This window comes from Heterodontus francisci, chromosome 2 (genome assembly GCF_036365525.1).
Source record: "Heterodontus francisci isolate sHetFra1 chromosome 2, sHetFra1.hap1, whole genome shotgun sequence".
Taxonomy (NCBI): Eukaryota; Metazoa; Chordata; class Chondrichthyes; order Heterodontiformes; family Heterodontidae; genus Heterodontus; species Heterodontus francisci.
The window spans coordinates 174,876,772-174,893,458 of record NC_090372.1 but is presented as its reverse complement, the minus strand read 5'-3'; the positions used below and the strand labels follow the sequence as shown (position 1 = coordinate 174,893,458).

General features: G+C 45.1%; 1 protein-coding gene across 1 annotated transcript in view; it reads right to left on the bottom strand.

Moving 5' to 3' along the window:
• The window catches only part of gad2 (glutamate decarboxylase 2), a 174,913-nt gene that overhangs the window by 62,298 nt on the left and 95,928 nt on the right, over positions 1 to 16,687 (bottom strand). Inside the window, exons 7-9 of the mRNA XM_068051788.1 lie at positions 15,012 to 15,127; positions 12,415 to 12,494; positions 3,660 to 3,714 (exon numbers count right to left, since the gene is read on the bottom strand). Of these exons, the coding sequence (XP_067907889.1) occupies positions 3,660 to 3,714; positions 12,415 to 12,494; positions 15,012 to 15,127 (251 nt within the window). The remainder of the gene's footprint in view (positions 1 to 3,659; positions 3,715 to 12,414; positions 12,495 to 15,011; positions 15,128 to 16,687) is intronic.

Here is a 16,687-nt window from a genome sequence, read left to right as displayed (position 1 = left end):
CCACAGCCCCAGCAATTCTGGGAAACATAAAAGGGGCAAGATCCTGGATAATATTCCTGCCCATTTTCCCTGTGCTTTCACCACCACTCCCCACCTGCCCCAACCCCAGAAATAAACATTCCATGGGTACAAAGTTCAGGAAGATCAGGCCTTGTCCCTCTGTACCACTACAAGTGGAAGTACACTGGGAAAAGTTTGGAATGAATGGCATTATTAGTTTCTTTGAATTTTAAAGATATATAGATCAATAAATCTCACATTCTGGGGGTTAGGGGGCTTCACCTTGGGCAGAACTCAGTTCTACTGGGTTTCCATCGTTGTAAAAGTACCCCACAAATCACTTGCCAAGGGAAAGTGGCCAGACGCTTCTTCTGCTTGCCCAGTTTTGTTTATCCAGTACTTTGGAAGCATGTCTGGAGATGTTCCTGGTCAACCCAGGAATTCCTCCCAACTTGTCCCCAATAGATGCAGCAGGAACTATTTCTGTGGCCAATTTTCTTCAATCCAATTTAAGCCTCAGGTTCTATTTTTGCAGAGGCAGGGTACCACTCTGAGTTCTGCTTCCTGAATGGGGTTCCTGCCTCTATCGTGCCACTATAGGCATGGCTGCCTGCCCCATATGCATTAATGAACCTGTTCCTGGAGTTTGGAATGAGGTCAGCCAAAGGGCAAAGCAGTGACTGTAACTCTCACCAGTCCCACGCCTCTCACACCCCTCAAAGAGTCTGTGGAATTTGCACCCCTTTATAGTTACCCTGGTTGAGACTAGGCTGTCTGTTGAGCCACGAGGTCCACTCCCACAGTTGCCCCTAGCATTGAAAACTGCCTGTGTGGTGATCCTTGATTCTCTCCGGGGGAGTGCTCACATCTTACTTGCCTATTTCAGATTCCCTGTAATGACCTAGTTTTATAAAGTTCATGGGCATGTAAAATTATTGCATGTTGGCAGGTTGATTTCTTTTATTTGCTTTATGTCACCAACATCATAAACAAAGATGGATGATTTCCTCTTGTAAGCAAAGCAGGGAGATTGCCATGACCCTAAAATTCCCGGGGGCTCACTCTGCTGGTACAAGTGCAGTGGAGTGTCACCTTTCATCCTCCTTTTCTAGACCTTCCATGTTCATGGCTGCAAACCCCATCCCAAATTATAGTAATGGGCTCATTTTCCTGGTTGGGCATGATTTGAATTTGTTACGAAAGTGCTTCCATTTTTTGTTAAATTTTGAGGACTTGTATTTTAAAAATGAAAAGAATTCCATGATTTTTTTCTTACAAGGGTCACTGAGAGGTTGTTTGAAAACAACATTTACTGGAAGTCTTCAGATAAGTACCTAGTGGGGACTTTTTGACTTGGAAAAGATGTTTACAGAGAATGACAGGTCAAGATTTATAGCGGTCAGGAGGCTTGAGTCTTGAGATATTGGGCTGGATTTTACCAGCTCCCAGACATCGCGGGTCATAGTGGGGGAGTTCCTGAGCTACATTTTATTCTAGCAATGGGAGTCCCACCTTGGCCCTCCATCGGACTCTTTCAGCTATTTACCAGCAGGCAGCCAATTAACTTTCCTCCATTAAGGATGCTGTTCATTTAAGGAATGAGCCCCACCTCCACAGCTGCCAGCCAATAAGAAGGCCAGCAGCTGTGCAGTATCAGCAGAACCACCAGGAGCAGAGGTCACTGCTGGCCCTGCAGACTGAAAACAGGGGAAGATTGATGAAGACCCTGGGAGAGGTAAGTAGGGTCGGGGTCGCCGGAGCCATTCAGGCAGATGATGGGGTGGGGGAGGGGTTGGTGAGTGGGATGTGGTCTTCCTTGGGGTGGGGGTGGTAGCAATCACTGCTGGGGGACCCTCCGGGGGCTCTAGATTGCGCCCAAGGAGGGACCACCCCCCCAAACCCTCTAGGAGGCCACCAGGCTTTACCTGACAGCATCTCCCTGTGGCAGTGGGCCCTTCGTCTTCAGCAAAATTGAGGTGGAAGCAGGTAGAGGCCCTTAAATAGTTATAAATTGGCCACTTAACGGCCTCAATTGGTCTGGGATGGCCTTCCCCACCACGAACAAATGGCAGGAGGCCCGGGCAATGTGTGGAACAGTGCCTGCTGCCATTTTGTTTGCCCCCTGTCTCTATGCCCGCCTCCAAGGGCAGAATAAAATTCAGCCCAAGATAATTGATGGTGCGGTTCACTGGAGAATGGGAATTTTGCTGATTTAACCCAGATGACTAGGCATCTGGCCTTCATATTCTGGCAGCAAGTTTATGAGCAAAGAGATTGTGGCTGTATTGCACCACTTAAATGGAACCTGACAGCCTATCTACCGATGATGGGGGTTATTCTGTGAGTTTCTGCTCTGTGTGTTGAATCTCTTTAGCGGTGTGTGTGCATCAAAATATTGGGTCTAGCCCTATCATGGCTGGGGCTAGCCAAGTTCCATGCCAAGAATGAAGCCTTGCGAAACCATCCCTTATTTTACTAGGTTGCATAGAGTATTTAAAGCTATTTTTTAATATGTGCATCCCTATAACATTCCACATTACTTTAATAGATACATTCATTCAGCTCTTTTGTAAAGTAATTATTGAAAAATATTAGTACTGGGGATTCAATTCACCTTCACCATCTGGGCAGTAATCCGGTGAAGTGGATCATCCACCCATTGTAGAACCCAGCCGATGTTGATCCCATTGATTTCAAAGGAATAAAAATTGAGTGAGATCCACATGATTGTGTGATTTGCTCCACTAGATTATCACCCAGGCAGTGACTGTCACAACTCCTACATATCCGTGACATATCCCTCTCATTGCACCTGTTACAAGCCCATGATAATTGCTACCAGTTCTTGGGAGAGGTATGCAGAGGACACAATATAATATTAATGTGGACATTCTAAATGATTGTTCCAGGATTATTCCAATCATAACCTTGATACTGATTCAAAAGTCACATTGATATCCTACCACAAAACAAATTACAACCTTGAGACTGATTCATAAAATTACATAGAATTTACACACAGAAACATGGCATTTGGCCCTATGCTGGTGTTTATGCTCCACACGAGGCCACAACAGTCATGCTGTTATTTATACCATGGAAGAAATTCCCAGGAAGAGCAGTTAATAGACTCATTGAAGTATCTGGTTGCAAATAGATCTGAAGTCCTCATTGAAAGGGCAAGCAAGCAATCTGCCCCTGAACTTTTACCAATTCCGAACTAAGTATTTTAGCAGGGCTAACTCACTCTGAGTTCATTTCTCTACCTTTTAACTGAAGTCTACTCTAACGTTTCCCAAAAGAGGCAGGTGACTTCAGAGGATTCCTTGGTAGAAATGGTAACCTGCATCCGACCGGTCCATCTCAACAGCATTGGAATACCAACACAGCAGTGTAAACTGGTCCTGGAAAATAACTTGATGAAATCCAAACCCATAAGAGCCAGCTGGGTCATTGAATTCTTACCATTTGCAAAATTTACCACCCGCTCCTTGATTATATGGTAGGTTGACTGCAAATAGAAAGATATCTGACAGCTGACAGCTGAGTGTTCTATACTGGCAATGTGCCCACAGAAAATTCATGCCTAATTCATAACTGAGTGAAGGAAACATGCAATAGTTTTAATTGGGGTTGTAGTTAATTAAAAAAAAACTGACCTTTTGCTTGACTTCAAGTATTTTTCTCTCAAGGTCTGATGGGATGATTTTCCCTCTGCAATTTTAGAAAAGCACATTCATATCTTGAAGTGTATTACATATCTGCAAATGGAGTTTAAAATATTTGCATCTTTTATAAAAGTGAGTTGAAATCTATGGTTTTGCTCTGTGTACTACTCCATCTCACCTCTTCCCTTACAGCCCCCTGAGATGTCTGCATTCTGCCAATTCTGGCCTCTTGAGCATTCCCGATTTTAATTGCTCAAGCTTTGACAGTCATGCCTTTAGCTGGCAAGGCCCCAAGCTCTGGAATTGCCTCCCTAAATCCCTCTGCCTCGGTACCTCTCTTTCCTCCTTTAAAATGCTCCTTAAAAGCTACCTCTTTGATCAAGCTTTTGGCCATCTGGCCTAATATCTCCTTATGTGGCTGTGTCAAATTTTCTATGATGTTTGTGAAGCGCCTTGGGATTTTTTTTTATGTTAAAGGCAACACATAAGTGCAAGTTGTTGTTGTTGTTGAAAGATGAAGATTTCTTACTGATAGAGCCAGCATCAGCGTTACTGTGTCTGGCTACTGGCGGTTAAAAGAAAACTGGCTTGTTTAACTTTTCCTGGATAGCTGCGTCTGGACTTGAGCGAGTTTCCCTTTGCTTCCTCTCCAGCTGACTCACTGCCAATGTGACACTCTGCTCCTATGGGCCAGATTTTATTCCAGCGACAGGGGTCTTGGCAGTGGGCTAGAAGACGGGGGGAGACCTTGCTTTGGTTCTCTGTCTGACCCCCGTTGCGATCTCAAAGTGGGCATCCAATTAACTGCCCACCGCTGGCGACGCCGTCCCTTTAAGGAACGAGCACCTGCCTTCAGAGCTGCTGGGCAACCAGGAGCAGTGGCCACTGACAATATTACAGGAGGCCCTGCAGTACCGAGGACTTTGGAGACCCCGGGACAGGTAAGTGGGCTCAGAGTTGCCAAGGACATTCAGGCAGGCCCCAGTGAAGGAATAGGGGGGTGGTTAGTGAAAGTGGGGGGCTCTTCCCTGGGGTGGGGGGCGGGCGCTTGGCCATGGCCACTGAGGGGGCCCTCCGGGGGCCCCGGATTGCCCCCAGAGGAGGGACTCCCCACCCCCGCTAGGAGGCCAATAGGCTTTGCCTGGTGGCATCTCCATGCAGTGGCTTGCCCCTTCATCCTCCATAAAATTGAGGTGGAGGCAGCAAGAGGACCTTAAGCAGCCATTAATTGGCCACTTTGAGGGCCTTAATTGGCCTAGGGCAGGAAGGCTGTTCTTGGCCTTTCCTGTCCCAGCCAAAATGGCAGGGGGCCTGGGTAACATCGGGAATGACACACCCTGCCATGTTGTTCCCTCTACTCCACCCGCCTCTGTTCCTGTCTCCAAGGGCAGGATAAAATCCTGCCCTATTTCTGTCTGGGGTTCTAGCAAGTGGAAGGGTGAATCCTACGACCTCTTTCCTGCTCAGTATCTACCAATAGATTTGACAGTGAGACTGACTATCTGCCCTCCCCTGGGGTTTTGGTCTCAAGACACCATATCCTACTATTCTCAAAATTAATTGTGACCATCATGCCTTAATAAGTCTGGGATGAGTTAATTGACTCTCAATGTCTAAATTTGAAATGGATTGTGAGCTGTGACATTCCTCAAACTGACTCAAATAGCTGTAATAACATCATCAATATCTACAGTAAATGCATTTTGTTTGAAAGGCTGCGTAAAGTGACACGACAAGTTCTGGCTTGAATGAAGATGATCAATAATTCCCTTGTCTAATGCATAAAAGCTCTGCTTAAATAGACTCTGCTTACTGTAAGGCCCGACCCTGGCCCCCTCCAACTCATTGGCTGACACAGTGGTGTCAATACTCACTCTATTGTTTTAAAACACAACATTTAAACATTTTCACTTTTTTTCAATTCCTTTCTTGAAGAAACAGAATATCAAAAATATCAAAATATGGTACTTCCATTTAAAAATATCAACCTTGCTGCCGAGTGGCCCTCTCCTTCTGAAACCATCCTTTTTTGTTACTTCTCCTCACTGGCTGCTGTCACTTGGCATTCTGAATCTGAACCCTGTGACACTCCCAGTGCAAAATGTGCTAATGGAGCAAAACTATTTATCTGAATTGAGCTTGCCTTATCATGCTCAGGGGTCCAAGCATACAGTGCCTGAGGAGCAGCGTAGCACCAAATCTGTATTTCTTGATCCTATAACAAATTGGGCTTTGTCTGTGTAGCCTGACCTGTCGCTTTTAAAGTTAATGTTGCTGTAAGATTAAATTCATCATTTTTTTTCTCAACAATAAGACAGCAGCCTGAAATCAAACCGGTTGCCATAGCAATTTCCCGTGATAATTAGAGAACTAAAGTAGAGTCATTATATATAATTTTAAACCACTTTGAGAAGATGATTCCCCTGTGACATCTGAGACTCTACGCAAAACCCTCAAGTTACAGCAGAGAATTTTCATTATTCCTGTGCTTTTGGACATTATACTCCTACTTATAAAACCCCAAATTCTGTTGGTCTTTTCATGCTGCTCCAATTCATATGCTTAGTGTGGAGACTTAGGAAAGGCAAATGCTGTGGAATCTGGTGCTGACACAAAGGGTGATAACTTTGATTGACAGCTTGGTCATGTATTTTATGTAAAATAAATCAGTTCTTGGTTTAAGCTTGTTCCTCACCTCGATAGTATACTTTTCAATGGGCAGTCCGTAAAGAAAGGAAAACAAGTGTGGTGCCTTGCGTGATATTTCAGGAAACACAGTAAGGGTTCTCTGTTATGCCATAAGCTTCATGTTATCATTTCATTCAACATTACGCACTGAAGATGCACTGCAAATGATAGGGGCCATGAGGTCTGCTCACAGGTGGTACTGAATCAGCCAGTTAAGGATTTTTGAAGTGTTGTAATGAAGGAAATGCGGCAGCCAATCTGCACACAGCAAGGTTTCACAAACATAAATGTGATAATGACCAGGTACAATTTTAATGATGTTGGTTGACCAGGTCACTGGGAAAAACTCCCCTTCTCTTTTGCGAAATAGTGCCATGGGATCTTTCACATCAACCAGAGAAAGCAGATGGGACCTCGTTTCAACATCTCTGAAGCTTGCTGTTTCTGATTCATACTGGTAACTTTAGCCTGTGTTTCACAGCTGCACGCAACAACAACAACAACAGCTTCTAGTTATATAGCACCTTTAATGTCTTAAAATGCTCCAAGGCACTTCACAGGAGCATTATCAAACAAAATTTGACACCGAGAAACTAGGGCAAATGACCACAAGCTTGGTCAAAGTGGTACATTTTAAAGAACTTCTGCAAAAAGGAAAGAGAGCAAGACAGGTGGAGAGATAAAAAGAGGGAATTCCAGAGCAGAGCTTAAGATCTTGGCAATTGAATGCACGGCCAACAATGGTGAGCAATTGAAATCAGGGATTGAAGCAGTGCTGATATCCTGAAGGATTGTGAGGTTGGAGGAGATTACAGTGACCGGGAGGGGTGAGGCCATGGACGGATTTGAAAACAACGATGAGGATTTTAAAATTGAGGCATTGCTTAACCGGGAGCCAATGTAGGTCAGCACATACAGGGGAGACATGTGAACAGGACTTGGTGTGAGTTAAGAGCAGCAGAGTTTTAGATGACCTCAAGTTTACAGAGGATAGATCATGGGAAGTCAGCCAGGAGTGCATTGGAATAGTCAAGTCTGGAGGTAACAAAGGCATGGATGAGGCTTTCAACAGCAGATAAGTTGAGACAGCGGTGGAACCAGGCAAAGTAATGGAGGTGGAAATAGGCAGTCTTAGTGATGGTGCAGTTATGAGGTCAGACACTCAACTCAGGGGCAAACGTGACATCAAGATTGCGAACAGTCTGGTTCAGCCTCAGACAGTTGCCAATGAGAGGAATGGAGTCAATGGCGAGGGAATGGAGTTTGCAGGCGAAACCAAAGACAATGGCTTTGGTCTTCCCAATATTTAGTTGGAGGTAATTTCCGCGTATGCAGTACGAGATATCGCAGAAGCAGTCTGACAATTTAAAAACAGTGGAGTTGTCGAGAGAGGTGGTGATGAGGTAGAGCTGGGTGTCATCAGCATGCATGTGTAAACTAATGATGTGTTTTCAGATGATGTTGCTGAGAGGCAGCATGTGGTGAGAAAGAGAAGGGGGCCAAGGATAGATCCTGGGGGGACACCAAAGATAACAGTTCTGGAGTGGGAAGAAAATCTATTGCAGGTGATTCTCTGGCTACGATTGGATAGATAAGAATGGAACCACTCAGCTGGACAGTGGTGGAGAGGTGTTGGAGGAGGATGGTGTTTCAAAGGTCAAGAAGGATGAGGAAGAATAGTTTACCTTTGTCACAGTCACATGTGGGTGTACCTACCCCACATGGACTGCAGCGGTTCAAGAAGACAGCTCAACACCACCTTCTCAAGGGCAATTAGGGATGAGCAATAAATGCTGGCCTGGCCAGCGACGCCCACAGCCCACGAATGAAAAAAAAAATAGGATGTCATTTGTGACTTTGATAAGAGTTGTTTTGGAACTGGGGTGGGGCAGAAACCTGATTGGAGGGATTCAAACATGGAGTTCTGGGAAAGATAGGTATGAATTTGGGAGGCAACAGCATGCTCAAGGCCTTTGGAGAAGAAAGGGAGGTTGGGGATACTACAGCAGTTTGCAAGGCCAAAGGGGTCGAGGGTTGGTTTTGAGGATAGCTGTAGACTCCAGAATGATATCAATGGTTTGGTTGAGTGGGCAGAAAAGTGGAAAATGAAATTCAATCCAGAGAATTGTGAGGTAATTTGGGGAGGTCAAACAAAGCAAGGGAATACACAATAAACGGAAGGATACTGAGAGGGGTAGAAGAAGTGAGAGACCTTGGAGTGCATGTCCACAGTCCATGAAGGTGGCAGGACAGGTAGATAGAGCGGTGAAGAAGGCACATGGAATGCTTTCCTTTATTGGCCGAGGTATTGAATACAAAAGCAGGGATGTAATGTTGGAACTGTATAACATGGTGGTTAAGCCACAGCTGGATTATTGTGTACAGTCTGGTCACCACATTACAGGAAGGAAATAATTGCTCTGGAGAGAGTACAGAGGAGATTTACAAGAATGTTGCCAGGGCTTGAAAGTTGCAGCTATGAGGAAAGATTGGATAGGCTAGGGTTGTTTTCCTCAGAACAGAGGAGGCTGAGGGGTGTCTTAATTGAGGTGTACAAAATTATGAGGGGCCTAGATAGAGTGGACAGGAAGGACCTGTTTCCCCTAGTGGAGAATTGAATTACCAGGGGGCACAGATTTAAGGTGAATGGTAGAAGAATTAGAGGGTACATGAGGAAAAACTTCCCCACCCAGAAAGTGGTGGGCGTCTGGAATTCACTGCCAGGAACGGTGGTGGAGGCCGAAACCCTCAACTCATTTAAAAAGTACCTGGATATACACCTGAAGCGCTGTAACCTGCAAGGCAATGGACCTGGTGCAAGAAGGTGGGATTAGAATGGGCTGCTAGTGTTTTCGGCCAGCACGGACACGACGGGCTGAATGGCCTCTTTCTGTGCTGTAATCGTTCTATGATTCTATGGTTTTATGGAGGAGAGGGGCAGCTTTGAAGGGGAGGTTGGAGATGGGGTGATAGTTTGTAAGGGCAGAGTAGTCAAGGGTTTTGTTTTGCAGAGAGGCACAGTTTTGAAGGAGAAGCGGACAGTACCTGAGCAGAGAGAACTGTTAACAATATTAGCTAACATGGGAACCAGGCAGGGAAGTTGGGCAGTCAGCAGTTAAGTGGGAATAGGGAGCAGGAGGTGGGTCTCATGGACAAGATGAGCTCAGAGAAGCCATGAGGGCAGATAGGAGAGAAACGAGAGAACAATGTGAGTTCAGGGCCAGGGCAGTGTGGAACTTCATATGAAGTTTGGCTTCTTTGGCTGGGGAGGGAGTGAAGTGGCAGAGGCAGCTGATCAGATAGTCTCAATCTTAGTGACAAAGAAATCCATGAGCTTTTCACACTTATTGGGCTGCATTTTATTCTGGTTCCGAGGGTCCTGGCAGCAGGCCGGAAGGCGAGGGGCAGTGGGGGGGTGGGAGATCTCACTTCTGCCCTCCGTCATACTCCGAAGCCATTTAATGGTGGGCAGCCAATTAAATGCCCATAGTCGGGACACTGTCCCTTTAAGGGACGAGCTCCCAGCCAATCGGAAGGCTGGCAGCTTTGTAGTACCGGAGGTCCTGCAGCATCGAGCTTAGAGGAGACCCCAAGAGAGGTGAGTAGTGTCGATGTCGCTGAGGCCAGTCAGGCAGGCCCCGGCGACAGGGTGGGGCAGGGGGTTAGTGAGGGTGGGTGGTTATCTTCCCAGGGAGGCGGTGATTGCTGCCGGGGTCCCTCTGGGGGCCCAGGATTGCCTCCAAAGGAGGAGCCCCCCTCCAACCCCGCTAGAAAGTTGCCAGGCTTTACCTGATGGCGTTTCCCCATGGTGGCAGGCCCCTCCGCCTTCCTTAAAACTGAGGTGGCGGCTGGAAGAGGCCCTTAAGTGGCCATTAATTGGCTATTTAAGGACCTCAATTGGCCTAGGGTGGGAAGACTGTCCTCGGCCTTCCCGTCCTGGACAAAATGGAAGGCGGCTCGGGCAGTGTTGGGAATCGTATCTCCTGTCATTTTGTTTGCCCCTCCCACCTCAGTGCCTGCTTTCAGGTACAGAACAAAATTCTGCCCATTGTTGGAGGTGAAGATGGAGGAGACAGGGGAGAGTGGTTTAAGAATATGGTTTGCAGTAGAGAAAAGAAGCTCGGGCTATCTTTGAATTCCAGAATGATCCTGGAATAGTGAGCAGTTTTGGCAGATGAGAGCAGGACCCGATAGTACTTTATTGTGGCCCAGTCATATGTGGCAGTGAATGGCTAAACCAGCTGTCCACCAAATTCGTTCAAGTCTGTGCCCCTTGAACTTTATGGAGTGGAGATGAGGGCTGTACCGGGGAAATGGCTAGATTGAGAGAGAGAGAGTAATGATTTAAATGAGGACTAGGGCATCGAAGTTGGAGGTGGGGTTATGGCTAAGTATAGAAACATAGAAAATAGGGGCAGGAGTCAGCCATTCAGCCCTTCGAGCCTGCTCCGCCATTCATTATGATCATGGCTGATGATCCAACTCAGTAACCTGTTCCCGCCTTCTCCTCGTATCCTTTGATCCCTTTAGACCCAAGAGCTATATCTAAATCCTTCTTGAAAACATACAATGTTTTGATCTCAACTGTTTTCTGTGGTAGCGAATTCCACAGGCTCACCACTCTCTGGGTGAAGTAATTTCTCCTCATCTCAGTCCTGAAAGGTTTACCCCATATCCTTAGACTATGACCCCTGGTTCTAGACTCCCCCACCATCGGGAACATCCTTCCTGCATCTACCCTGTCAAATCCTGTTAGAATTTTATAGGTTTCTATGAGATCCACCCTCACTCTTCTGAACTCCAGCGAATATAATCCTAACCGACTCAATCTCTCCTCATACGTCAGTCCCACCATCCCAGGAATCAGTCTGGTAAACCTTCGCTGCACTCCCTCTATAGCAAGAACATCCTTCCTCAGATAAGGAGACCAAAACTGCACATAATATTCCAGGTGTGGCCTCACCAAGGCCCTATATAATTGCAGCAAGACATCCCTGCTCCTGTACTCGAATCCTCTCGCTATGAAGGCCAACATACTATTTGCCTTTTTTACCGCCTGTTGCACCTGCATGCTTACCTTCAGTGAATGGTGTACAAGAACATCCAGGCCTCGTTGCATATTCCCCTCTCTCAGTTTATAGTCGTTCAGATAACAATCTGCCTTCCTGTTTTTGCTACCAAAGTGGATAACCTCACATTTATCCACATTATACTGCATCTGCCATGCATTTGCCCACTCACTTAATTTGTCCAAATCACCCTGAAGCCTCTCTGCATCCTCCTCACAACTCACCCTCCCACTCAGTTTTGTGTCATCTGCAAATTTGGCGATATTACATTTAGTTGCCTCATCTAAATCATTAATATATATTGTGAATAGCTGGGGTCCTAGCACCAATCCCTGCGGTACTCCACTAGTCACTGCCTGCCATTCGGAAAAAGACCCGTTTATTCCTACTCTTTGTTTCCTGTCTGCCAACCAATTTTCTATCCATCGCAATACTCTACCCCCAATCCCATGCGCTTTAATTTTACATGCTAATCTCTTGTGTGGGACTTTGTCAAAAGCCTTCTGAAAGTCCAAATAAACCACATCCACTGGCTCCCCATCATCAACTCTACTAGTTACATCCTCGAAGAATTCTAGTAGATTTGTCAAGCATGATTTCCCTTTCGTAAATCCATGCTGACTCTGCCTGATTCTACCACTGATCTCCAAGTGCTCTGCTATAAAATCTTTGATAATGGACTCTAGAATTTTCCCCACTACCGATGTCAGGCTGACTGGTCTATAATTCCCTGCTTTCTCTCTACCTCCCTTTTTAAACAATGGGGTTGCATTAGCTACCCTCCAAACTGTAGGAACTGTTCCAGAGTCTATAGAATCTTGGAAGATGACCACCAGTGCAGATCGGTAGCTGCAGAAATGAGGCATATAGAGCTCTGAATGAATATACATGCATGTGCAGCAGAGACCTCTAATTTGGTTGAAAGCAGAAGGAGGCTCTCACTGTTTGAGGAGTGGAAAGCTCTGCAGGCCGCGTATAATGTGACCTACCTTACATCACACTTGATCAGAACCACTCCATCTGTCCCGATCCCAAGAGCTGCTGCTGCTTTCTTTATTGAAAAATGACTCTGTAAGCATTAACACACAGAGAGTAACATCAGTAGGATTCTAATAATTACATATAAAACAGCACAAGGCTGATTGTATACTTGTTAAGGGTTTTTTTATCCTTTTATTCTTTCTGTTCCCTTGAAGATGCTGATTTTTTACTGGAATATAGTTCTCTGAGCATCCTTTGGTACTTTCCAAAGTCTCCATTCTTGGTGTGTGATTCGAGATAGCGAGTGTTTGCAGGCTATTCAACCACCAGGGCATCATATCCATATTTGGCGCTGTCTTCACTGATCTTCACATAGATCCAGTTTCAAGTTGAAGATACTATTTATCAATCATAAACCCTGGACAAATGACATATTGTAAATGACATGTACTTCATTTCTTCAGTATTTCCTCAAACATTCTGCCAAGCTTCTAGTGGATGATCTGGAGAACCCCGTTCAAATTTAATCCTCGGACTTTTAATTACTTAGATGTTTAAGCTTTGATTTTTCTCAGGAGTTCTGCTGGAATCCTGATATAATTAAAGCAGTAGTCCAGTAGACCTTAAGGGATAAAGGCATTGATCTGGATATACTGGGACCCTGGTGACTCCAGGCATTGCCAGTTTTTTTAATTCAATTTTTGTGAGATGTGAGCAACACCCATTTATTGCCCATCCCTAATTACTCTTGAACTGAGTGGCTTGCTAGGCCATTTCAGAGGACATAGTGAACCAGATTGGTTTTTATAACAATCGACAATGGTTTCATGGTCACCATTAAACTAGCTTTTAATTCCAGATTTATTAATTGAATTCATATTTCACCATCTGCCATGGAGGGATTTGAACCCATGTCCCCAGAGCATTAGCCGGGGCTCTTGATTACTATTCCAGTGACATTACCACTACTCCATCACCTCCCTTGCTACACCAGCGGTGGAACGTCTACCTACCACAAGGGGCTGGAGCTGGGGGCAGGGCCGCCCCATTCCAAGAGTTTCTGCTTCCTCAATTGGGAGAGGATTTGGCATAACTCTGGAGGCTGAAAAAGTTGAAGCATTTCAGCATCTTGAAGCACCTACAAACATGGGGAGTGGGGTGGGGAATGCAATATCTGCTGTTAGTGGGTGGCCAGGCAGGTACCCAAGGTAGGCCCATAGTGTTGCAGGTACCTCTGGCGCCATGAAAACCAAGTGCCCTTCCGGTGACTGTGAATACACCGGTGGAATCAGTGCTAGGAAGTAACCTCCAGTGTCGATCCTTAATGTAACTGCTGGGACAACAGCCTGAATATTGTCAGGTCCTAATTATCTGAATAAGACGGTATTTCCACACTCCCTCCCCCCACCCCAATGTGTTGTAAAAATATGCCTTAACTATTACTTAGCATAATTCAACTGTGAATCTGAATTGTTTGTGCTCTCGTTAGCTATGTCCCCGATCATCAGTAAGAATTTTCATGCTTAATGGATAATGCAGCTGCTAGCATATTTCTTCTGGAATTTCTTCAAGCCCTTTCTGCTCCTACTGGTATCAGCTGGTGCTGGAACAACTGATATGGCAGCTCATAAACCCCATACACAAGATTGAATCTCCAACCAACAGATGCAATATAGGCCTGACAGATCTAGCTAAGAACATTCCACCAACAGCAATCCCTCTCTAACAGCTCACCTCCAGCGATTCCACAAACAGCCTTCCCACTAGTGCGCTCAGCAGATCAGTAATTTTAAATGAATTCCTGCACTGATGAGCAGAGCTCCTGTTGAATGTACCATGTTTTACTGTGTGTATCTATTTGTTTGAATGCCTGAATGGTCTTTTTGGTGGAGGAGTGGAATAGGTTATGATTTTATTGCTGTCTGATTCTTATTTGTTTCTTGGAACCTCGATCAGTTATTCAAGAAAATACCTTCTTGTTAGTAAAATGAAGCAAATATGATAACTCGAACAGTGCTTGGTGTTTATCCTGTCATAGGGCTAAATATTACTGTTAGTTAAATGCAGGCATTGGAAAAGTATTGTTTTAGGCTGCAGTACATCCCAAAGCAGGACAGTAGCTCTACTGTAGAGCCCAGATGACTGTCTGCTCAGAGAAATGTTTTGCAGACACCAGTTTATTCCCCAAATGCATTCATTGCTAAATACAAAACACTAATAAATGGATATTTTTCATGCAATGAATGGGATGGTATAATGCTGCTTCCTTAAGAAGCCGCCACTGTAGTATGTATTAGAGATATTTATTCGGACAATGTTTTAACAAGAACATGAAACAGTAAAATAAAAGCAAAATACTGCAGATGCTGGCGATCTGAAATAAAAACAGAAAGTGCTGGAAACACTCAGCAGGTCTGGCAGCATCTGTGGAGAGAAAAACGGAGAAACAGAGTTAACGTTTCAGATCTGTGACCTGTGACCATTCTGATAAAAGGTCACAGATCTGAAACATTAACTCCATTTCTCTGTTTTTTACTCCACAGATGCTGCCAGACCTGCTGAGCGTTTCCAGCACTTTGTTTTTATGAAACAGTAAAAGCCATACGTGTTCCGATGTGAAAGCAATCAGTTTGGGAATGGCAGCCATTCCTTTCTCTTTAACTTCGGGAAACAGCTTGTAGCGTGCGATTAGCAAGGCGTACATGTTTGATATGGCTCCACCTAAAATAGAATATGAGATACTCATCAGCTTTCATTATAAATCTGTTAAAGAATAACAATTCATTTCTGAAAACCTGACACGATAATTCATTTACTGCTTTAACAGAAAATATCAGCTGTAGTTTGCTGTACAAATCCTGTTTCCACCATTTTATTCATTCTAATCTTCTGTCACATAGCAAACACTGCCTTGATACAATGACCCATTTTTTTTCAGGAGTTATCAACAGTATGTGATACTGTCCTGTGTGTATTGTTACTCACAATCTCAGCAGTGAAGAAATGTAAAACCTCTTTTTAGTTAAACTAGTGCTTGGATCCTACTTTTCTCCAAACCAGTTAATTCCATGTTCCTCCCCTGATGAATTACTGCCTTGTACTCAATCTCACTCCATGATCTGGTAACTGACAGGTCACAGCTCATGTTCTGCAGCATGCTGTCACTCACTGTCTATTTTTCCTCAGCTTTATCTACAACCAGATATTGATATTAAAAAAAAAATGAAAATGAGGGGTGTTGTGTGGAACACCAACTTCAAGCAACAATGTCAGGTTCCACAGCAAAGGGGGAGGCAGGCTCCATTCCTAATCTCAATAACTTACTCTAGACTGTGCTTCTGGATTGCCCATACCCTCAGTGAAGAGGCCAGTATGATTTTGAGGCTACTGCCACATTTACATTTGGCTGGCGAGATGCAGGGTACCAAACAGGCATCCTGAGCCTGGTCACCTGATCATGGCTGGGCAATATCAGACTTCTCCGTCTGGCAGCAAGATTAGTGTGTGGCAGGTTGGATGGGTGGGTTCTGATTGTGGAGGGGTGTGGTGTTTGCCAGGATGCTAATGGCCCAGATTATTTTTATGGGGCCTAGGGCATTTTTGCTCCTCCAGGCCCCACAAAAATAGATTCAAGCTTACCTTTGCTGAGCTTTATGGCTCTATCGCCCGTGGAACTGATTGGAGCATTCGTGGCACACGGTCCAACTAATTCCAACCTAAACTGTGCAGGAAGGCTACTGACGCCATTTTGAGGCTGTTACCACCCTGCTAATGGTAGGTGTAACAAGTGCAAATCGGTCATACCGATTCTCCAGCTTTATTGTAAGCTAACATAGGGAAGGTTGCTGGATGTCCACTCAAAACATACAATTGGATCTGGCAAGAAAATGGCCTTAAGCTGACAAAATAAAGTCAACTGACCTTCCAAAGTGAGAAGAGAAAGATCACATTGTGTCTCAAAATAAAAGCATGCATACGAACATACGAATTACGAGCAGGAGTAGGCCACTCGGCCCTTTGAGCCTGCTCCGCCAGTCAATAGGTTCATGGCTGAATCCACAGATTATTACCTTTGAGGTTCTGCTTCTTAATTTGGTGCCTAGTTCCTCATACTGACTATGCAGAACCTCTTTCCTTGTCCTGCCTATGTTGTTGGTAGCTTCATGGACCACGACGACTGGATCCTCCTCCTCCCACTGTAGGTTCCTCTCCAGCCTTCAGCAGATGTCCTGAACCCTGGTACTGGGCAGGCAACATAGCCATCTGGACTCTCACTCTTTG